Source organism: Schistocerca gregaria, chromosome 2 (genome assembly GCF_023897955.1).
Source record: "Schistocerca gregaria isolate iqSchGreg1 chromosome 2, iqSchGreg1.2, whole genome shotgun sequence".
Classification (NCBI taxonomy): Eukaryota; Metazoa; Arthropoda; class Insecta; order Orthoptera; family Acrididae; genus Schistocerca; species Schistocerca gregaria.
The window spans coordinates 881,858,593-881,883,891 of NC_064921.1; the positions used below are offsets into that span (position 1 = coordinate 881,858,593).

At 41.7% G+C, this 25,299-nt stretch overlaps 1 protein-coding gene across 2 annotated transcripts in view; it reads right to left on the reverse strand.

Moving 5' to 3' along the window:
• Positions 1–25,299, reverse strand: part of LOC126335296 (transport and Golgi organization protein 6 homolog) — a 103,914-nt gene that overhangs the window by 52,862 nt on the left and 25,753 nt on the right. The window contains exons 4-7 of one of the 2 annotated variants that reach the window (XM_049998392.1): positions 6,825–7,247; positions 3,903–4,133; positions 2,457–2,540; positions 1,376–1,712 (exon numbers count right to left, since the gene is read on the reverse strand). In XM_049998392.1, the coding sequence (XP_049854349.1) occupies positions 1,376–1,712; positions 2,457–2,540; positions 3,903–4,133; positions 6,825–7,247 (1,075 nt within the window). Of the gene's footprint in view, positions 1–1,375; positions 1,713–2,456; positions 2,541–3,902; positions 4,134–6,824; positions 7,263–25,299 lie in introns of both variants that reach the window. The other variant, XM_049998391.1, reaches the window with a different exon arrangement.

Genomic DNA, 25,299 nt, shown 5'->3' on the forward strand with positions numbered 1-25,299 from the left:
AGCCGTGATCGGCGACAGCTCATAAACAGTCATCATCAGACTCCTACAAACAATGGATGACACAGTACAATAAGGCATTTTCAGCTTAGAGTGACGTAAACACCTATAACAAAGAGAACGGCACTTATAAGATCAAAGAAAAACAAGCAATGAATTCAAACGAGACAAAGTACGTGAAGAAGAAAGGGTACATGTATAAATACAGACAGAGCGCCTGATGCATAGCGATGGCTATCTGGTAAAGCTTAACTGCTAAGCTTACGACTCGAACCAAACTACTGTAGCTGTATCGTCATTCATTAGACCTAAATTGTGTCTCATATTACAATGTACCAACTTTGTTTTGATTTGGAGGAGCGGCCATAAACTTTTATCTCCCCTTGAATTTCGAGTCTCATTTTTCAGGTGCAGCTTAGATTCGCATGCGGCTTAGGTTCGAGTAAATACGGTAGGTCCTTGTGAGATCTTCAGCATACAGGGAAAGAGAATTCTCCTCATAGCAGATATGCCATTCACTGGTGGCCAGGTTGGACAGTATCATTTTTTCAGTGTGGAAAAAGTGATAGCTGTCGAAATGCATGGTTAAAGGCTGTACTGGACAGCACAGAAATTTGTATGGTTTCTTAATATAAAGAGTTTTTCGATTAGATGCACTGCAAAAAGCTAGAAAGATCAAGTGGCAGAACTGACTCAATTACTATTGTATGGGGAATCTGGGAACACCATAAATCACACATAAGCAATTAACTGAAAAAGAATAGAAAAGTCTGAGGAAGAAAATTAAGAACATCTTTCACAGACAGGAATAATTATGTTAAATAAGTTGTCATCACATTATAGATTAGAAAAACAGACCTGAAAAAGCTGAAATTTTATTTACTGAGAAGCAGGAAGAACTTATCAAATTTTAAACTGAATTTTGTCAAAAAGCTTTGTGCAATATCACACACCACCTCCCCACCAACATATCTTGCTCCATCCACATATATGCTTTGATCCTAATAATTCTCGGGTTCTTCAGTTCTGTTTTGATTTGCATTTAACCTCAAAACACTTCTAGAATCATCCAGTTAATTTTCTGAAGTTTCAAACATCCATTTCAAAAATATCCCATTTTAAAAATGAATGCAGCTGATGATAAATGTCATTAATATTTAAATATTCAAATCATGTTTGTACAGATGAATAACATGAAAGCAAAAATTAAACATGAACATTTCTCTTGTTAAAAACATGTTATTCAAAACTGGAGAAAGCAATAAAAAGGAGAAGTGTGTTTAAAGATAATTCAGAAGAGGCTGCTAAGCATCCATCATCAGAAAATAAATAACATGCAAAAGCAAGAAACAACATATCATGCCACCAAGTAACTAACCTTTATCCGTTTCATCAGTGGCATCAGGTGAGGGAACTACCTCCACTGCTGTTGTAGATTGTTCTGATTCTTCTGCTTGTTCTGTTTCAGATTCCTCCAAGATTTCCATCTTCTCCTCTATTTTTAACAATGGCCCTGCCTCATCATCTGTGGAATCCAAGAGGCCAATGCCTTCAATACTATTCATAATTGGCATTTCATCTATGGTATCATCTTCCTCTACTTCACTATCCTCCCAGGCAATGCTGCTTGGTGGAACACAACATGTCAGCAGTGGCTTAAGAATGATATCAAGGACATGTCTGCGAATGAGTTCTTCATCTTTCTTGTACAGTGCCTGAAATAAGAACAAGAGATACAAAATAGAGGCTGAAATATGTCAACCTTTTATGCAGCATGAAGTTTATTCTAACAGTATTTTCTACTTCTGGCAATGAACAACTACAGCAGCCCCACTACTCTTAACTGTGCTTATGCTTCTGCAAGTTAACTCTACACCATTTGAATTTTTAATGTCTATTGAAGCACAAATTTTAATTGAGTAGATTGCACCAATAAGAAAAACATTTAGTGCCATGGCTTTTTCCTTGGGAAAGAGAGAGAGAGAGAGAGAGAGAGAGAGAGAGAGAGAGAGAGAGAGAGAGAGAGAGAGAGAGAGGATAAACTCAGTAACTTAGTTTCATGTCTACACAAACAATAATAATTATAGAACACCGATAAACAAAACAAAATAAGTCAAGTTCTTAAGTATAAAGTTCCTCCACAACTGCATTGTGTGAGTTACTAACTCAATGGCTACAAAATTTCATTAATTTCTTTAAACATTTTCATTAGTGTATTTGAGGCAGAACCAAAACTGAAGAATTTTAGTGTTAGTTCAAAACATAACATTCCTAAAACTTGATGTCAATATATTGGGCACTGATATTGGAGCCAAACTATCAGCTATTATGTTTAGCATGCTTCCTCATATAAAAAGTGAGTAACAGCATACAACTGAAAAACCATAAGCATTTTCTTACTTTATACTTCCTATCATTTCCCATCCTCAGAAGCATCTACAAAATGAAGCAGCACTTACCTCAATACAACGAACAGCAATCATTAACTGGAGTTGTCCCACAGAACCTGGAAGCTTATCAGACCCTTTCAAGATTTCCACCAACTGTAAGAAGTGAAATAATAATAATATGCCACTGTCCTTATCTGAAGTTCATTCAACAGTAATGCACTTTCAGAAAGAATGTATACTTACTTTTTTATGCAAAGGTTGCAGTACTTATTCCTATGATGAGGTAAGTAACAGAATAGCAACAAAACATGGAAGCTGCAAAGTGAACTGTCACTCTATAATGCTGCTTCATTAGGTAACTGGTATAAGAACAGACCAGCAAATAACAGTCAAGAAAAAAGCCTCTCTGCAGAGTTGAATCTTTTTCTTTCCGAAAAGCATTTGACTTAGTACCACACCTTTGCTTATTGTCAAAAGTACAGTCATACAGGGAATAAAGTGAAATTTGTGACCGGAATGAGGACTTTTTGGTAGGAATGATGCAGCATATTACCTTGGATGGAGAGTCACTGTCAGATGTAAAAGTAACTTCAGGTGTGCCCAGGGAAGTGTGTTGGGACCCTTACTGTTCATGTTTTATATCAATGACCTTGCAGACAATATTAATAGTAACCTCAGACTTTTTGCAAATGATGCAGTTATCTATGATAAATTACTGTCTGAAAGAAGCTGCACAAATATTCAGTCAGATCTTGATAAGATTTGAAAGTGGCCCAAAGAATGGAAACTTGTTTTAAGTGTTCAGAATGTAAAATTGTTCACATCACAGAACGAAAAAAACATAATATCCTATTACTATATCAGTCACTGTTGGAATCAGTTAATTCTAAGAAATGCCTGGGTGCAACACTTCGTAGAGATAAGCAATAGAATGAATACATAGGCTCAGTTGTGGGTAAAGCAGGTGGCAGACTTGGGTTTCTTTGTAGAATTCTGGGGGAAGCACAGTCAGCCTACAAAAGAAATTGCTTACAAGCCGATCGTGCAACCCAGTCTAGAAAATTCATTAAGAGTGTGGGACCCTAATCAAATAGAACTAAGAGGGAATATTGAAGGCATAGAGAAGTGCAGCGCAACTGGTTACAGATTTGTTTGACCCATGGGAGAGTGTCCCAGAGATACTGGAGGAAGTGAAATGGCAGACACTTTAAGGTAGATGTGAACTATCACAAGGCATTCAGAGTATCATTCCTCCTGCACTACATAGGTGAATGGAATAGGAAGAAACCCAAATAAATGGTACAATGAGACATACACTTTGCCACGCAATTCAAGGGGGTTAGCAGAATGTAGATGTAGCTGCATAACTACACTTTTTCATGTCTTTAAGGCAGAGAGAGGGGGAGAAGGAGAAGGGGGGAGGGCAGATGGGGGAGGGGGAGGGGGAGAGAGGGCGGAGCTGACAGCAGTTACTGCTTTTATTAATGGAATTTTTGAGAAAGTCACTAAACTTACCTGGGAACATATATTCTTATTATACTTTTCTGGATCAGATGTATGAACAGTCGTTATAAGATTAACAACTGTCTCCAGTTTACTCCAATCAGTACCAGTATCTGGATCAGCATCACAAATTGCACGTATAAGAGAACTGACACCTTTTGGCCTCATTATGCAATGGATTAGCAGTATAATGCAAGATTTCTTAAGCCATGTTGGTGGGTTGGTGCGTGCACAATTCTGCAACTAAAAATATTCAAAAATGATCTCAACACTTACACAGAAGTTAAGCTTAAAACATAATGAAATTTGTTAATGCATAACCCATCAAGACACTAATACCTAAGAGGCAATATATGCATGAATGTGAACAGATACATAACATCACTGCAGATTTTCAAAAGGTCTGACATTGTACCACACTGTTGACATATGCAAGATTTGGCCGGACAGAGTATCCTCACAGGTCAGAGACTGGCTCTAAGAATATATGACTAACTCAACCCAGTACATAGTGAATGTCCAGTAGAATCAAAAAGAAAACTGGATGTCCCCCAAATGATACACAGTAAGGTCACTAACATTCTCAATGTATAGAAATAATTTATCAGATAGTAACCTAACAATGGAAAATCCAGGATGGAATGTAACAATAATATGAAAAGAAAAGAAGTTGTCATTCACCACATAGCGGAGACGCTGAGTCGCGGATAGGCACAACAAAAAGACTGTCACAAATAAAGCTTTCGGCTCTTAAGGCCTTCATCAAAATAAAAAAAGACCCCCCCCCCCAACACACACACACACACACACACACACACACACACACACACACACACACACACACACACACACACACGACTGCAGTCTCAGGGAATTGTAGCCACACTGCCACTATTTTCTTATGCATCACTATGCTAAATGTCTGTCCTACTTTCTCTTCTTTCCTGTGTTTCTCTTGTTGCCTAAGCAGTGTGGCTACAGTTGCCTGAGACTGTAGTAGTGTGTGTGTGTGTGTGTGTGTGTGTGTGTGTGTGTGTGTTTGACAAAGGCCTTATGGGCCGAAAGTTTTATCTTTGAAAGTCTTTTTTGTTGTGCCACTCTGCAACTCAGCATCTCCACTACGAGGTGAGTGGCAACTTCCCTTTTCATAATATTGTAATCAGATAGTAAAGTATAGCCTCTAGTAGATTACAGATAAATGGAGAAAAACTTCGACACTTTGTGTATTAGACATCTCTTTCAATGTCCACAGACATAAATGATACACATAAAAAGAAAAAACCTGAACAAATCCAACTGCAACAATGACAGTGAACTATTGGAGTATGTCTCCCCCATCTCCACAGTGGGGACCCTATCAACTGCATAGAAATGGATGGTAAACATACAAATATCAATTTTGTTTCAATTGAAAGGTGATGGCTCTTTTACACATTAGCCATTTTACAAAAATTGGGTCTGTCTTTCTTGATATGGACTTTAATTTGTAAGTTATACCTTTTGTTGTTAATGTTTAGATACAGTTTGATATGTCTTTCTTACAGGTGATCATTAATTTTGTTTTATTGTTGTTGTTTCTAGGTTTTTACACTCACTACTCTTGTTAACTAGGGACAGAAGATGTTGAAGACTAAGTTGTCAGCAAATATTACAGATTCATCAGCATGATGGATATTGTCCATCTTCTCTCTATTCAAAACATACATTCTACATTTTCAAGAGCTTTTTGGAAGATACATTCTGAATAAAGATTAAATGTCAGTGGCAACAAAAAAGGTCTTCGTATTTCTGAATTAAGTCTAACGGAGATAACCATCGAACTTTAATAGGAATCATTGGAGGAAAGTTATGTTGTTCTTGTGAAGCTCTGCTCAGCAGATTTTAAGAACCGATAGTGGAAGTAGATATTGCAGTTTTATTCCCTGCACTGTGTATTTAATGTAGGTTCAGGAAAATAATAGATTAGGACATGTACTGAGTAGTCACTTTTACCCAGCTTCATATGCAAAGGGGAAAAGAACAAAAGAGTTGGTAATATGGGTATGAAGCACCATGCATAAATCACTGCATAATGAGTTTTGAAGTATACATGTAGCAGTTGTACAAGTAATGAAGATGCAGGTTCTTAGTACTTAGGAAATACAAATCTGCATTTGAAATAGTGTTAGATGCAACCATTTAACTTTAGACAGACTTTCTAGTTCCCAGTTATCTCTTAGCTTATGTTCTAGGTGGACTGTCTCCCACACCCATTCTTCTGGCCAAACTCTACAATGATTCCCTTGTTTCTCCCTAATAGGAACCTGTGGTTCCAAATGCCAAGCATACTGTCATTTATTTCTGTGTTTCTATTGGCAGTATTGGGAGTAATATTTCCTGAAGCTACAAAAGACCAGGTTATTTATATACCAGTGTTTCAGTTTGATGATAAGTGTAATGTTAGAAGAGTCAACTATGATATTCTGACTCTCAGTTTGTATTTTATTATGTAGAACTGCATTGTTTACCTAATTGCAAAAGTTGTTTATGTATTCCAACACAATTATATTTAATTAAAATGATTTTAATTTGACTCAGTACTTCCAACAGGTAAGCAGTGTTTGCCAAGAAACACACCACACACGCACCTTTTAGTAACAACTGTAAAATATTAGTAGCGGAGCAACATACCTACTTCATTAATTTATGCTCACTGGGATCATTCCCTTCACCTAACGTATTTTGCAGTAACAGCAAAGACTGCCACCTGTTTATTTCCGCATATGCTGTGTCATGGATTGCGTATTATCTTCCCTGCTACCACATTTATTGTTCAAGTCCTTCCTTGCAGAATGCAACCTGTATTGGTGAAGCAACACTTCACAATGCTCTTAAAATCAATGTATGACACGTAAAAAAGAAACGTGTAGTATTGAAGTACAGTCTCATACTCACTCTCTTTAATCCAGCAGCACCATGCAGTATTAGAAGTTCCCTGATGACGAGTGGTTGGTACATTTCCCAGATGAAAGACAAATAATATATACGGAACTGAGAGCGGTCTCTCTGCAGGCGCACCCATAGTTCAGGTGTCATCACAAACTCTTCGCTCGGACCATTTGTTGAATTTGTCTCGCGCTGAGCTGCTTCCGATCCAGATGACGCTACTACCGCTGTTGCTGCCACTGTGGTCGTTGCCACTACCGTTGTCGAAGCTTGTGGTGGTGGCTCTGCAGGTTTCTTCAGTGGCACAAAGCTCAGCTGGGAGAGAGCAGCCATGAGATCACCCAAATGGTGTGAAACAATGATCTGGCGCAAGGATGGGTTCTCGGCGCACACAAGCAGGCCTCTTGTAACTGCAGCCAGCCGCTCGTACTTCTGCAAAAACAGATGCTGTAAAACTTTAATGAAACTATGCAAAATAGTTTACCAAGAGGTTAAATCAAACAATGGAAACTCAGGGTAGGAATATCAACACTGTAGGAAGACAGAGCACTACTTATCAGCCCAAAATGCTGAAATTGGCAGTCGTGTGCATGGGGTATACTTGCTTGTGAGTGCGAATGGTCTGTGTTTCTCTTTTGCTGATTAAGGCCACGTGTGAAAGCTTTATGTAATTGTCTTTTAATTGTGACTCTCTACAACTTCGCGTGTCTTCTTTACACTAAATAGCAATCTGTCTTTTCCTACACTGTCCATATTTTTACCAAGAGGTTACATCATCATCATCATCATCATCATCATCATCCTCCTCCTCCTCCTTTAACATATCGGCTCTGAGAAGTATAGGAGTGCCAGTTACAAGTATTTTAAGTAACTCACTAAGAAACACATCTGGTGAAGAATTATACCAAATGATATAGCAGGTAGCAGTTGTATATCTGAAGTTGCCTTCAAAAGTATTTCTTGACCCTCAAGCAGGAGCACCTATGTATAAATGCACAGTCCACAAACAACATTGTACTGTACCATTCCACTGTTGTTTTACAATTGCAAGCCCATACCTATTCCTTCATTCTTGCCTCAGCCAACACAATGGTAAGTTGTGCTGTCGTATGCCCAATTGAGCAGCAGTAATACACAACAGCGAGCTACGTGAGGGGGGGTGGGAGGGGGGGTGGGGGGGGGTGGGGGGTGGGAATTGAGACCCTTGCAAGAAAATGACCCAGGTTTCAAGCTAGTGGCACACCCCCTCTATGAGGCAGCTGTCTATGAGATAATTAGCAATCGAATAACCGGATGGCTGTTATCTTCTGCCAACTGAACTGTTGGATGCTTCAAGTGGCTCATCACTGTAACAGTTGCACGCAGTAGCAGAGTGATATAATGAAATTATATTTTAGTATTGTTTAATTAAGCAGTGATTTAGCTCATATAAAGTAAACTAATATTAAACTGCAAGTTTGCTCATCCACATTTATCATGGTAACAAATTTAGGGCTAATCACAGTAATATTTCAATACCTGGTACCAAGCCGTGAATAATAAAACCAAAGACAAAAATTTAATATGAAACATATTACTCATAAATCAAGACAATATTATGAAAAGTATAGATTGCTATTCAATATATAGCAGAGATTCTGAGTCACAGACAGGCACAACAGAAATACTACTGGACACCTAAGCTTTCAGCCAGAGGGCCTTCTTCTGAAATACACTACACACACATGCACATTCATGCAAAAGCAACTCGCGCGCACACACAAGACCACTGTCTCTGGCTGGCCTCAGAGATAGCCACTGAAAGCTCAAGAATTTAATTCTAATTGACGTGGCTTAAAAACCGAGATGATTTTATTCAAGGGGTGAAGATGATTGAGAGGGAGAGGCAGCAGGTGCACAGGATAGGGATGTGGCACCAGTGAACTCTGTCTGGTCTCAAGCAGGGGGAGTTGCATGCTGTGCACAATGTGGAAGAGTGGATTGGGAGGGGAGATGTAACAAAGGAAGAAGGCCATAGATAAGAGGGTGTTGCAGGAGGAAGAGGGACGAGGTAGAGAAGAGGATGGTGCTGCAGGATGGGTGTGTTTGGTGTTGGAGCAGTGATTTTTTTTTTTTGGGAGGGGGGGGGGGATGTTGGAGCAAAGGCTAGTGGAGATTAAGGCCACAATAATTACAGGGCTGAAGAAGACATTGCAAGGACAGTCCTTATTTAAGTAAATCAAATATGCAAGTACTGGGGGACCGCTCAAATCGCTCACACATTTCCATGCACAATATCTAGACTGAAGTTCTATTTACCCAGAAAGAATAAACTTAAAACTCAAAACAGCACTTCCTGCAAAGTATTATACAACAAATCACCCAAGGATATTACAAAACTTGCTAAAACTTATTTAAACAGGCAGATAAAAAGTACCCATTACGCAATATATTCTGTGCAATGGAGGATTACTTATACAAAGCAGTACAGATTTGATAAAAAATTTTAACATATATAAATACTAACAATAATAGGTTACTATGAACAGCACAGTGAATGCATTATCATAGCAAAACTTGGCAAAGCCAATACCCACCACAATAGTACAAGTTTATATGCCTACTAGCTCCACAGATAAGGAGATTAAAGAAATGTATGATGAGATAAAAGAAATTATTCAGATAGTTACAGGAGATGAAAATAAAATTTGATTGTGATAGGGGACCACAATTCGATAGCACAAAAAGGAAGAGAAGGAAAAATTGTAGGTGAATGTGGGCTGGGTTAAAAGAATGAAAGAGGAAGTCAAATAATAGCATTTTGTACAGAGCATAATTTACCATATTTACTCGAATCTAACCGCACTTTTTTCCCGGTTTTTGTAATCCAAAAACTCGCCTGCAGCTTAGAATCGAGTGCAAAGTAAGCGGAAGTTCTGAAAAATGTTGGTAGGTGCCGCCACAACTAACTTCTGCTGTTGAATATATGTAGAAATTATGTGTATGTATAGAATATGTAGCGCTACACAGGCATGCTTTGCAGACACAAAGATAAAGACTGGCGCCAAAACCTCTGCGTCAGTAAATAAATTAAAAGAAGAGGTAGAAGAATGTAAACATTATGCCATGTATTCTTTTGTGCTTGCTGCTATCTCATTTAAATCCTGTCTGCCTAATTAACTATGAAACTAGAGTGAGACAATAGCAAAGGCGGAAGAATATACATATCATGTCATGTTTATATTCGTATTATTCTTATGCTGAATAGTGATACAGTCAGAAATGAAGTATGGCAACTGACTAGATTTTTAAATCTAAGATGACTAATTTCTGTGCAGAATGTAATGTACTAAAGAGCCGTCTGCAAAGATTTTCAAACTGAGAAAATTTTTCGCTAAACTCTCATTCAGAACATCATCTATCATATGCAGTGCATTATTTGGTTTTTGTTGATCATTATGAAAGAAAGCAGCAGTGTAAGTAACAACAAATAACAGTCTTGTCATTGTTTCGCTTATGAGACAATTTCTCTCTCTTCTTTTTATTGCAAGCCGCAGTAGAACGCACAAAAGCAAGCCATGCCACGAGTGGCGACAGGTCGGAAGCACTCATTATCAGAATGCGACAAACAATGCACGACACATTAAAATAATGCAGTTTCAGCTTACAGTGACATAAACACCTATAACAAAGAGAATGACACTTATCGGATAAAAGCAAAATAAGCAATCGATTCAAACCAAACGAAGCACGTGGAAAAGGAAGGGTAACCGTACAAATAAGGACGGAGCACCTGACACATAGCAATGGCTACTTGGTAAAGCTTAACTGTTAAGCTTACGACTCTAACCAAACTACTGTAACTGTATCTTCATCTGATCGACCTAAATTGTGTCTCATGTTACAATGGACCAACTTTGTTTCAATTTAGAGGTGTGGTCTAAAACCTTTCTCTCCCCTTGAATTTCGAGTCTTAAATTTTAGGTGCGGATTAGATTAGGAAATTTTTTTTTCCTTGATTTCGAGTCTCATTTTTCAGGTGCGGCTTAGATTAGAGAAAATACCGTAATCATCTTTAACACTTGGTTTAAGATCCATGGAAGAAGGTTGTATACATGGAAGAGACCTCGAGACACTGGAAGGTTTCAGACTGATTTATATAAAGGCAAGACAGAGATTTCAGAACCAGCTTTTAAATTGTGAGACATTTCCAGGAGCAGATGTGGACTCTGATAACAATTTGTTGGTTATGAACTAGAGATTAAAACTAAAGAGACTGAAAAAAAGGTAGGCCATTAAGAAGACGAGATATGAATAACCTGAAGAAACTAGAGCATGCTGAGAGCTTCAGAGGGACCATTAGGCAATGACTGACTAGACTAGGGGAAAGGAATGCTGTGGAAAACAAATGGGTAGCTCTGAGAGGTGAAATAGTCAAGACAGCATTGATGAAATAGGTAAAAATACAAGGCCTAATAAAAATCCTTGCATAACAAAGGAGATGCTATATTTAACTGATGAAAGGAGAAAATATAAAAATGCAGCAAACAAAGCAGGCTAAAGGAAATACAAATGTCTAAAAAATGAGATTGACAGGTAGTGCAAAATAGCCAGAGGACAAATGTAAGGATTTAAAAGTGTACTCCTAGGGTGAAGATAGATACCTTCTACAGGAATATTAAAGAGGCTGTTGGAAAAAAGAGAAGCAGCTGTATGAACATGAACAGCTCAGATGGAAAAATCAGTCCTAAACAATAAAGAAGGGAAAGTTGGAAGGAGTATATAAAAGATCTACACAAGGGAGATGAACTTTGGTTGGTTGGTTGGTTGGTTGGTTGGTTGGTTGGTTTGGGGTATAAAGGGACCAAACTACAGGGTCATCAGCCCCTTTTTCCTGACGCAAGCAAGGCTCAAGGCACAAAAATGCCCAGCACCACAGCTAAAAAGAAAACGAATGGAATGAACAAAAAATGGGGAAAACTTACACCACAAGGAATAGCAGAAAAGGTGTTAAAACCATAGAGCAGATGGTCTGGACTGGCTGATCAAAATAATGAAAGAGGATGAGCCAGCCACTCTGCAACACATTAAAATGTCCACCGCAAAGAGACATCTACATCTACATGACTACTCTGCAATTCACATTTAAGTGCTTGGCAGAGGGTTCATCGAACCACAATCATACTATCTCTCTACTATTCCACTCCCGAACAGCGAGCGGGAAAAACGAACACCTAAACCTTTCTGTTCGAGCTCTGATTTCTCTTATTTTATTTTGATGATCATTCCTACCTATGTAGGTTGGGCTCAACAAAATATTTTCGCATTCGGAAGAGAAAGTTGGTGACTGAAATTTCGTAAAAAGGTCTCGCCGCGACGAAAAACGTCTATGCTGTAATGACTTCCATCCCAACTCGTGTATCATATCTGCCACACTCTCTCCCCTATAACGCGATAATACAAAACGAGCTGCCCTTCTTTGCACCCTCTCGATGTCCTCCGTCAATCCCACCTGGTAAGGATCCCACACCGCGCAGCAATATTCTAACAGAGGACGAACGAGTGTAGTGTAAGCTGTCTCTTTAGTGGACTTGTTGCATCTTCTAAGTGTCCTGCCAATGAAACGCAACCTTTGGCTCGCCTTCCCGACAATATTATCTATGTGGTCCTTCCAACTGAAGTTGTTTGTAATTTTAACACCCAGGTACTTAGTTGAATTGACAGCCTTGAGAATTGTACTATTTATCGAGTAATCGAATTCCAACGGATTTCTTTTGGAACTCATGTGGATCATCTCACACTTTTCGTTATTTAGCGTCAACTGCCACCTGACACACCATACAGCAATCTTTTCTAAATCGCTTTGCAGCTGATACTGGTCTTCGGATGACCTTACTAGACGGTAAATTACAGCATCATCTGCGAACAACCTAAGAGAACTGCTCAGATTGTCACCCAGGTCATTTATATAGATCAGGAACAGTAGAGGTCCCAGGACGCTTCCCTGGGGAACACCTGATATCACTTCAGTTTTACTCGATGATTTGCCGTCTATTACTACGAACTGCGACCTTCCTGACAGGAAATCACGAATCCAGTCGCACAACTGAGACGATACCCCATAGCTCCGCAGCTTGATTAGAAGTCGCTTATGAGGAACGGTGTCAAAAGCTTTCCGGAAATCTAGAAATACGGAATCAACTTGAGATCCCCTGTCGATAGCGGCCATTACTTCGTGCGAATAAAGAGCTAGCTGCGTTGCACAAGAGCGATGTTTTCTGAAGCCATGCTGATTACGTGTCAATAGATCGTTCCCTTCGAGGTGATTCATAATGTTTGAATACAGTATATGCTCCAAAACCCTACTGCAAACCGACGTCAATGATATAGGTCTGTAGTTAAATGGATTACTCCTACTACCCTTCTTGAACACTGGTGCGACCTGCGCAATTTTCCAATCTGTAGGTACAGATCTATCGGTGAGCGAGCGGTTGTATATGAGTGCTAAGTAGGGAGCTATAGTATCAGCGTAATCTGAAAGGAACCTAATCGGTATACAATCTGGACCTGAAGACTTGCCCGTATTAAGCGATTTGAGTTGCTTCGCAACCCCTAAGGTATCTACTTCTAAGAAACTCATGCTAGCAGATGTTCGTGTTTCAAATTCTGGAATATTCCATTCGTCTTCCCTGGTGAAGGAATTTCGGAAAACTGCGTTCAATAACTCCGCTTTAGCGGCGCAGTCGTCGATAACAGTACCATCGGCACTGCGCAGCGAAGGTATTGACTGCGTCTTGCCGCTTGTGTACTTTACACACGACCAGAATTTCTTCGGATTTTCTACCAAATTTCGAGACAATGTTTCGTTGTGGAACCTATTAAAGGCATCTCGCATCGAAGTACGTGCCAAATTTCGCGCGTCTGTAAATTTTAGCCCATCTTCAGGATTTCGCGTTCTGAACTTCGCATGCTTTTTTGCTGAGACAAAGCGAGATGAACACATGTAGGGAAAAGATGACCACCAAGACAAACAAATGCAAAGAAAGTGTGACAGAGTTAAAATCTGCTGCTGAGGCATTGTCATCCAACACTGAAGATAGGATGCTTGGAAGATTAAAAGTCCGCCACAGAGTGGGTAAAAGTGGGCAGTTCAGCAAGATGTGGATGACAGTCATATGTGACCAACACCTGGTTGCTGTCTGGAAAAGGCTGTTCGGATGGCAGACTCAAGGGAAACTAGATTATCAATGGTAAAGCAACCCTGGCGGGAACCACCCTGGCATGGAGCCAGTAGGCCATGTGACTCCAGGAGCCAACATGACTGCCGACTTACCATACGTTCTAACAGCTTACAAAGAATGTTGGTGAGGCTGATGGGCCAGTAGCTATCCACATGAAGTGGGTTTTTACTGGGTTTGAGCACTGGAATGATAGTACTTTCCTGCCATTGCGGCGGAAAGATGCCATCACACCAGATCCGGTTGAGGATGACGAGATGTCGCTTGTAGTTGGACGAGAGATGTTTGATCATCTGACTGTGGATCCGATCTGGCCCAGGAGCTGCATAGGAGCAATGTACAAGGACACTGAGGAGCTCCCACTCTGTAAATGGAGCATTATAGGGTTCACTGTAACGTTCAGTGAATGAGAAGGCTTTCCTTTCCATCCGCTGTTTGAAGGTGTGAAATGCTGGGGAATGATTCTCTGACGCCGAGGCTCAAACGTAGTGCTCAGCAATTTCATTTGTGTCAGTAGATAACACATCACTGATGTTAATGCCAGTAACACCTGTCGGGGTCTGGTACCCACAAACACGTCTGATCTTCATCCAGACTTGGGGAGGTGACGTATAGCACCCAATGGTTGAGAGGTACCACTCTCAACACTCTTGTTTCTGTCTTTTTATAAGCTGGTGAACACAGGCACGGAGCCACTTAAAAGATATTACATGCTCTAGGGAAGAGCGTCATTTATGTCACTGTACAGCACTCTTTAATGGCCCCAGCGATTTCTGGCGACCACCAAGGTACTAACTTTCGCAGGGGGCACCGTAAGGAACAAGGGATCGTGTTTTCCGCTGCAGAAAAAATTGTTCTAGTGACCTGCTCAACTGCCACATCGATGGTACCGTGTGGGGGAGATTCAACGGTGACAGAAGAGGTGAAAGTGTCCCACTCTGCCTTGTTTAAAGCCCATCTCAGTAGACGTCCAGGGGAACAGCACTGGGGGAGTGACAGGAAGATGGGAAAGTGGTTACTACCACACAAGTTATCCTGGGCTCTCCAGTGGACAGATGGGAGAGTCATGGCTGCAGAGGGATAAATGAATGGCTGAATAAGTGCCATGAACCACACTGAAATGTGACCCACAAGGGGTTTAGGGTCGTTAAAATCTCCCAAAAGTAGGAAAGATTTAGGGAGTTGATGAATCAGTGCAGCCAATGCGTTCAGGGGTACTGCACCATCTAGAGGAACATATAGCGTAAAACCAAATGAAGTGGTCCAATAAAAATTAAGTTGGTTGCTTGACCATTTATAAATATTTTAATTGTTTTATATGTGATTCTCTAATTGAGAAGTTCAAAACAGTTTTTAAAACACTTTTACCTTTCATCTTTCCTGAATGGCGGCCAATTCTGCTTGTAGGCACGCGACAATGTTTCAGTTTAGAGACGTTAGCAAAAATATAAATATCTCTGCACTGGGTTAAGTTACAAACTTGCAATTTACATGATCGGGTTTAGAAAAGTGTCCTGTACAACATTGCCCATTACACAAAATACCCTAAATACAAAAGTAACCAGTCAAAATGACCTCCAAAGTTTGGTATCAAAATTTTCAAAAATCTACTTTTTAGGCCAAAAATAACAAACAAGGAGTGGACATAGAAGCTAACTCTACCTGACACTCTCTTATAGTCACTATGGTTCTTGTAATATCCCCTATAGCCGCAAAGAGCATGGACGACACTCTCTTATAGTCACTACGGTTCTTGTAGTATCCCCTATAGCCGCGAAGGGCATGGGTCCACATTTTCGGGAACCAGGTTTCCTGTAGGGTAATGCAGAAAGCAGGTGTAAAGTTGAACAGTTGCCATAGCTCACCCAGTTGGCAGGAAAAAACTGCAGGAATTCCACTGGAGGATGACGTTATCATAAGGCTGGGAAGACATGAAGCATGCAAGGAGGCAGATTAAGCCTCAGGGTCACCTGCTGCAACCGATTGAGTATCTGTATCCATTCCTATTGTGGACGAGGCATCATTGAGATCCAGGTCCTCAGGGTATGCTGCAGTCTCCACCTCATCCGCAGGTACAGAATAGGTAGGGAGCGGTGGTGTTGGGGCCACCAGAGGGTCCTTTCTCTTAGCAGACTTCTTTGTTTGCTTGTCCTCTCGCTTCTCTTTAGGGGCTTGCTGGGAGGACTTATCTGAGGTAGCTTCATGCATGGAGGAAGACCGTGCAGCTCTTTGTCCAGCAGCTTTTGGCTCCTTTAGCCACTGGTGAGTGTCTGCTGTGGCATAAGTGGAGACCTTGGGAGAGAGGGTCCCAAGGGACACCTTCTGCACAAGAGGAGCCAGAGGAGGCTGTTGCCTCTCCAGCTGGGGGGGAGGCGACCACTGCCCCTGCGTTTGGGCGAGGGAGGGAGGGCACCTGGTCTCGACGTAGGTACTTTGGGAGCAATGGAAGGAGATTTTCCCCCTACCAAGAAGGGGGAAGATGTATTCTGGTGGTCATCAGGGCCCACTATTCATGGCACAGAGTGCGGTAAGACTGGCACTTGTAATGGTGACGGTGATGGTAATGTAGCTGCAGCATATGTGGATGTCAACCGAACGAGGCGTAATCGTTCAAATTTATGTTTAGCCTCTTGGTAAGTCAACCAGTCCAGGGTCTTGCACCCCATGATTTTCCGCTCCTTTTGGAGTACTGTGCAGTCTGGCGAGCAGGGGAGTGCTGCTCTCCGCAGTTGATACAAGTAGGAGGAGGCACACAGGAAGTATCTGGACGCAGTTGACGTCCGCAGTCTCAACATGTGGCGTTGAAAGTGCAGCGGGCAGACATGTGCCTTAATTTCCAGCACTTAAAGCACTGCGTAGGGGGAGGGACATATGATTTAATATCACAGCGGTAAACCATCACCTTGACCTTTTCAGGCAATGAATCACCCTCAAAGGCCAAGATGAAGGCACCACTAGCAATCCAGTTGTCTTTGGGTCCCTTGTAAATGCACCGGATGAAATGAACACCCCGCTGTTCTAGGTAGGTGCGGAGCTTGTTATCAGACTGCAAGCAGAGTCATGATGGAAAATAAATTCCTGAACCATGTTGAGGCTTTTACGGGGAGTGACGGAAACAGGAACATCACCCAACTGGTCACAAGCGAGTAACACCTGGGATTGGGCTGGGGATGCTGTCTTAATCAAGACTGCACCGCTTCTTGTTTTTGACAGCGCTGTCACTTCCCCAAACTTATCCACAAGATGTTCAACAAAAAACTGAGGCTTCATAGGTAGAAAGGAGTCCCCGTCCATTTGCTACAGACTAAATAGTGAGGCAAATATTGCTCTCTTCTTTCTGTAGCCCTATGTTCCTGTCATGGTGTAGTGAGGCAGGGAAATGACTTAGGGCCATATCTGTCAACATTGTACTCAATCTTGCCCTTCTTAGAGACTGCTGGTGCCGCATGGTTACCAACAAGTCCGCTTCATTGCGGGTCATCCACCCTGATGCCACCCACTCCGATCAGGGGTTCTCTCCCCACAGGCACCACCTAGCCACAGTGAAGGCCACCTGGCATGATGGCCGTTGCCAGGAGTCCTCATGCCCCACAAAGACAGGCATTTACTCCTTGACATATGTGGCGAGTTTACAGCTCAGGCATCAGCGGTGTGATCCCTGTGTTGTCAGGAGGCTACCACCAAGTGGGTACATGACGGCCCCACCACAACAGACTAGCTACTGTGCTGGATACTGGGTGCAGAGAAATCCAATAGTCATGGGGGCATAAGAGGACAGGAGACAACAGAAGAAGATGGCATACACCAGAAAGTGTCCTCATCCATATAGTTGAATTGCAGGTGGAGATGTAAAGCCATGACAAGAGGTTCAGGAGATCGAATCTAAGGGCACTATGGATAACTCGTGCACCACGTAAGGCGTCCTTCCCCATATGGTCTGCACTTCTGTCGAATTTGGAAAGTAGCAGGTCAAACCATAAAATGGGACCTGAACTTATAAGGGCCAAAAAGTGACACACACCTTTTACCAGGTGTACTGGTATGAAATGAGAGTTTTTTATGAAAATGAAACACTAATTTTTAACTGAAAAGTAAAAAAATTTATTCAAAGTACTGACCATTGCTTTCTACACATTTTGACCACTTTTCTGGCAATTTGTGGACACCACATCAATAGAAATGTTCGTCTTTTGAAGCAAACCAATCAGACACCCAATTTTCGACTTCTTTGTAGGAATCGAAATGTCCCTCAGCCAATGTGTGTCCCATTGATGGAAACAAATGGTAATCGGAAGGGGCCAAGTCTGGTGAATACGGCGGGTGGGGTAGCAGCTCCCAGCCAAGTGTTTTGATTGTATCCTGAACCAGTTTTTCTTTGTGTGCAGGTGCATTGTCGTGTAAAAAAATTACTTTGCCAATGCTTCTGGCCCATTCTGGTCTTTTTTTCGATCAATGCATAATTCAAATGGATCATTTGCTGTCTGTAGCGATTAATATTCACAGTTTCACCGGGTTTTAGAAGCTCATGTTACGCCACACCTTTCTGATCCCACCAAACACAGAGCATTGTCTTCCTGCCGAATCGATCTGGTTTTGCAGTCGATGTTGATTGATGTCCCAGGTTAACCCATGATTTTTCCCATTTAGGATTCTTAAAATAAATCCATTTTTCACTGCTATTAACAATTCGATGCAAAACTGATTTTCATTCATGTCTTTGAAGCAAAATTTGACAAATGGTTTGTCGGTTTTCCATCTGCCTTTCATTCAATTTATGTGGCACCCATTTTCCATACTTTTGGATCTTTCCCATAGCTTTCAAACTGTCAGGAATTGTTTGTTGTGCAACATTTAGCATCGGTGCCATTTGCTTCTGACTCAAAGAATCATCTTCATCCAATATTGCTTGTAATTCGGCATCTTCGAACTTTTTTTGGTGGTCTTCCATGTTCTCCATTTCTTACATCAAAATCACTATTTCTGAACTGTTGAAACCATCTTTTGCATGCTGCTTCTGATAGAGCATGATCACCATATGCCTCAACAAGCATTAGATGCGACTCTGCAGCACTTTTTTCAAATGAAAACAAAAAATTAATGCTTTCCGCATATCATCACTTTCTGGTACAAAATTCGACATTGTTAATACGATGAAAACATATACTGATGTTTGTTCCATGACTTGATGTATAGTAAATATCTTTGACAGATATCATACCAACCAAACAAAAAAAAATTAAGGCTCGTTCACAACAAATGTTCCCTATCGACACATTTGTATCTTAACGCTGATATCATACTGGTACACCTGGTAGTCACCTCTTATGACAGGCAGGGATACCTCAGACCTATTCTATTCCCCAGACCCACAGAGGGGGAGATGAACTTTAAGGCAATGTTATAGAAATGGAAGAGGAAGTGCAAGAAGATGAGATGGGAGGTACGATACTGCAAGAAGAATCTGACAGAGCACTGAAAGACCTAAGTCAAAACAAGGCTCGGGGAGTAGATGATTTTCCATCAGAACTACTGCTTGCCCTGGGAGAGCCAGCAATGACAAAACTGTTCTACCAGGTGTGCTAGATGTATGAGACATGCTAAGTATCTTCAGATTTCAAGAAGAATGTAATAATTTCATTATCACAGAAAGCAAGTGCTGGCATATGTGAATATCACTGAACTATCAGTTTGAGGAATCATGACTGCAAACTACTAACATGATTTATTTACAGAAGAAGAAGAATGGAAAAACTGATAGAACCAAACATCGGGGAAGATCATTTTGAATTCTGGAGAAATGTAGGAATGCGCAGGGCCATATTGACCCTACAGCGTATCTTAGAAAACAGGTTAAGGAAAGGCTAACCAACGTTTGCAGCATTTTTAGACTTAGAGAAAGCTTTTGACAATGTTGACTAGAATATCCTCTTTGAAATTCTGAAGGTAATAGGGGTAACATACAGGGAGCAAAAGTCTATTTACAACTTTAACAGAAATCAGAGTTGAGGAGTATGAAAGGGCAGTAGTGGTTGAGAAAGGAGGGTTGAAGTCTACTTCCAATGTTATTCAATGTGTACATTGAGCAAGCTGTAAAGGAAACTAAAGAAAAATGTGGAGAAGGGATTAAATTTCAAGAAGGAGAAATAAAAACTGAGGTTTGCCAATGACATTGTAATTATGTCAGAGACAGTAAAGGAATGGAAGAGCTGCTGAACAGAATACACATTGTCTTGAAAGGAGGATATAAGATAATCAACAACAAACGCAAAATAAGAATAATGGAATGTAGTCAAATTAAATCAGATTATGAACAAGGAACTGGTAAAGGACACGAGACTCCCAAAGAAGTACATGAGTTTTGTTACTTTGGCAGCACAAAAACTGACAACTAAAATAAGTGACAATATTAAATGTTGACTGGCAACAGCAAGAAAAGTGTCTGAAAAAGAGATACTGACTCATCTTTTCAGGCTAACAAAGCGGAAGCTGCAGCACACAAAACAGAAAATGAACGTCATCACTATGGTTCTGACGCAGTTGATACTGCACGTAATTACATTCTGAAACAATGTATGTTTAGTGTGTGCAGTGGCTGGAGTCAGAAATGAGGAAACGGTGTAGCACTAGCCTTTGACATTATTAAGTAACTTCTTTGCAAAACAGTACTGAACACTACACACAAACCAAATAAGGCAGCACTGTTTTAAACAGCTCAGCCTTGTACTTAGCATAGTGGAGGTTCCAATCTTCATACAGCCATCTTGACTTAGTTTTTCTGTAGTTTCCTTAAATCACTTCATGCAAACACAGTGTTTTAACAACTGGACTAAACCTTGTCTGTCCCATCCTTGTCAAACTACACCTAAATTAATGCAAAAGCCTGTATATATGAATTATTTTTTTTTTCTTAAAATGTGATGCTAAGACCTGTGCAGTATCCTTGTAAAAGTGATGTATCGCTGAATACTACTACTAGTACTACTACAATCAAAATAGCATGGATTGTGAAGCAGCCACTGAAATTTAGCATTTTGTGTTCAACCAGGTAGTCAACGCTTCTCATGGCCGAAGTTTAGGGGTTGGACAGGATGGGTAGCTGCTTGGTGATCAAGCCCAAATAAAATGCTGTGCAGAAATTAAAATGGAGTTAGTATACACTGCAATTGGTTTCACAGGCGACCTTGTCTCCAATACAATCTAAGATAAGCCTGTGATGGGACTAGAGTAGGACGTGCTGGGTGGCCTTGCACCTGGGGTTTCTACAGGAATATGACCCATGAGGTATAGGCTTGTAAATATGTATGGCATAAGGGTGGCCTAGGACAATGTGTTCAGAGGTGGGCAGCTGAATCCTACTTTGCGAAGGATGTCCCTCGTTTCCAGACACTGTGATAAATACACTCCTGGAAATTGAAATAAGAACACCGTGAATTCATTGTCCCAGGAAGGGGAAACTTCATTGACACATTCCTGGGGTCAGATACATCACATGATCACACTGACAGAACCACAGGCACATAGACACAGGCACCAGAGCATGCACAATGTCGGCAATAGTACAGTGTATATCCACCTTTCGCAGCAATGCAGGCTGCTATTCTCCCATGGAGACGATCGTAGAGATGCTGGATGTAGTCCTGTGGAACGGCTTGCCATGCCATTTCCACCTGGCGCCTCAGTTGGACCAGCGTTCGTGCTGGACGTGCAGACCGCGTGAGACGACGCTTCATCCAGTCCCAAACATGCTCAATGGGGGACAGATCTGGAGATCTTGCTGGCCAGGGTAGTTGACTTACACCTTCTAGAGCACGTTGGGTGGCACGGGATACATGCGGACGTGCATTGTCCTGTTGGAACAGCAAGTTCCCTTGCCTGTCTAGGAATGGTAGAACGATGGGTTCGATGACGGTTTGGATGTACCGTGCACTATTCAGTGTCCCCTCGACGATCACCAGAGGTGTACGGCCAGTGTAGGAGATCGCTCCCCACACCATGATGCCGGGTGTTGGCCCTGTGTGCCTCGGTCGTATGCAGTCCTAATTGTGGCGCTCACCTGCATGGCGCCAAACAAGCATACGACTATCATTGGCACCAAGGCAGAAGCGACTCTCATCGCTGAAGATGACACGTCTCCATTCGTCCCTCCATTCACGCCTGTCGCGACACCACTGGAGGCGGGCTGCACGATGTTGGGGCATGAGCGGAAGACGGCCTAACAGTATGCGGGACCGTAGCCCAGCTTCATGGAGACAGTTGCGAATGGTCCTCGCCGATATCCCAGGAGCAACAGTGTCCCTAATTTGCTGGGAAGTGGCGGTGCGGTCCCCTACGGCACTGCGTAGGATCCTACGGTCTTGGCGTGCATCCGTGCGTCGCTGCGGTCCGGTCCCAGGTCGACGGGCACGTGCACCTTCTGCCGACCACTGGCGACAACATCGATGTACTGTGGAGACCTCACGCCCCACGTGTTGAGCAATTCGGCGGTACGTCCACCCGGCCTCCCGCATGCCCACTATACGCCCTCGCTCAAAGTCCGTCAACTGCACATACAGTTCACGTCCACGCTGTCGCGGCATGCTACCAGTGTTAAAGACTGCGATGGAGCTCCGTATGCCACGGCAAACTGGCTGATACTGATGGCGGCGGTGCACAAATGCTGCGCAGCTAGCGCCATTCGACGGCCAACACCGCGGTTCCTGGTGTGTCCGCTGTGCCGTGCGTGTGATCATTGCTTGTACAGCCCTCTCGCAGTGTCCGGAGCAAGTATGGTGGGTCTGACACACCGGTGTCAATGTGTTCTTTTTTCCATTTCCAGAGGTGTAGTTGAAGCCCGAGAGATGATACTGGGTGATGATAGGGGTGCTCCACTGCAGCTGGTTACTGGCGATGTTCGGAGGATTAGAGCTGTGTGCGCGCGCGCCCACACACACACAAAAGAATATCGCTACAATTTCTTAAGTCAACTTGAGTCTATTTGGAAATGAGTCTCGAGAAATGTACGAGGGAAAGTAGTGTGTGTGTGTGTGTGTGTGTGTGTGTGTGTGTGTGTGTGTGTGTGTGTGTGTGCGCGCGCACACACATGCATTTGCGGCACAGGAATATATATGTGGACTATGTTTGGGGGATGAAGTCTACCTGCGAAGGGGCTTTCATAAGGGGTTGACAGGGACAGAGGTTTGAATGGAGCTAACAGAGGGGTTGAAGTCAAAGTTCAATAAGACAGAATACTGGATAAGTGTGAAGGAGATGGGAAAGGTGTTGAGGCTGTGGTGGAATAAGGATAGAGTGGCTTGGTCCTGGATCCAGATTCTGATGATATCAATGAGCCCAAACCAGACGGGGGTTTGGGATTTTGGGTGGGTACAAATGTATCCTCCAGATGGTCTGTAAAGAGGATGGCATAGGAGGGCTCTAGTTAACATACACAAACAGACGACACACAGTAAATATACAGCAAACACACTGTAAATATACACAGAACATACAACCGATAGCATATTTCAACATCGCTGAAGGATTATCACAAAGAGCCTACATGCATTTTACGTATCTTTTTTAAGTAATGAAATGAACTCAAGAAGTACCATGACTGTGCACTGTCAAAATGTTTGTTAACCTCATAAATAATCATGTATCAACGACAAAAAAGCAGAGGTGCATGCACACTGGATATACAACATACAGCCAACAGAAAATGGAAAAAAATTCATTTATAGACTGATCAGATTAATCAGGGAGCTAAGAATCCACTTATCCTCTAGCAAGAAAGGAAAGAAAAAAGAGAAAGAGGGGGGGGGGGGGGGGGAATTTACAGTTTAAGACCACATTAATGATATCATTAGACATGGAGCACAAGCTCAAAATGGGGAAGTAAATTGGCCATGTTCTTCTGAAAGGAAGAATTCCAGCATTTGTCTAAAGTAATCTGGGGGAATAATGGAAAATTTAAACTTGGAGGGAGGGGGGTTTGAAACCGCCAGCCTCTGAAAGGTAATAACCTTTGTTTTAACGAATGTGCCACCTCACTGTTTTGAGAAAAGAATATCGCTACAATTTCTTAAGTCAACTTGAGTCTATTTGGAAATGAGTCTCGAGAAATGTACGAGGGAAACTAGTGATAGAATGCTTGCTACAGTTAAACACCACATGGAAGACGGAATATATTACACTAGTCATACACTAGAAGAAATTCAACAACTTCAACTGGTAATGACGTAGGGCACTGGACCACCAAATACTATTTTCAGATTTCTATGAAAGTGTCAACACTATAGCATTAGAGTGTCATAGCATACAGAGAATAGTATCAGAGTGAAAAAGTCTGATTTCATTACTGAAAGAAGACAGCCCTGGAACAATGTGTCATACAAATGAGTTTTTTTGTAAAATCTGAAAATGCGAGATATAGGAAAGGCAAGAGCTTTAGAAGTAGCAACTTTGATCAAAATCACAACATACATTCTTCATAAGGTAGTGTACATAGTATACCTCTTATTAGTGGAGAAGGGAAACAGTCCGAGTGGACCCCCACAATGTACAAATGTATTACACTGGAAACAGTATGCCAGTGTAGAGTCACATGACAACTCAAAAAATTTCTGATTGTTCTACTACTACTGACAATCGCAGGGAACAACTCGGGGGGGGGGGGGGGGGGGGGAGAATACTCTCAAGAAAGACATCTGAGTAAATCTAAACCATAGTTCCATTGCTTAAAATGACAGCATGGACAATGAACTTTCGGAAACACTTACCTCCTCAGAACAGGACAATAAGAAAATAGATTACCTGTTTATTGTACTTTCTCTTGCCTCGGACTTATGTTACCTCGTTCCATTCCATTCTGTCTTCTTAGCCCTTCTTTCCTCCTACCAACAATTTATCAAAACATGACAGAACAGTGACTGGGAATACACTGAGTGTGGTGGCTGGTTTGTTGATTTTATTCGTGGAGTCTGGCATGACATGCAAGGATGTAGACCTGAAGGCTCCTAATTTCTGCCACTGTGGTCTATGGTCAGAACACCAGTCGAAATATACAGGAAAGATCGGGGAGGAGGAGGGGGGGGGGGAGGCGTCCTTTCCATATGTTCTCCTCCAGATGGCAATTTCACTTCCAAATAGTGTAGCGCATTGTATTTGGTTTCTGTTTCAGGTTGTAACGAGGCAAGCTGGGATATTTTTACTTCCCTCATGTTTTGCCATCTGCCTCTTTAAAATTCGTTTTTTCACTTGTAACTAATTATGATTAAATACATTATTATAAT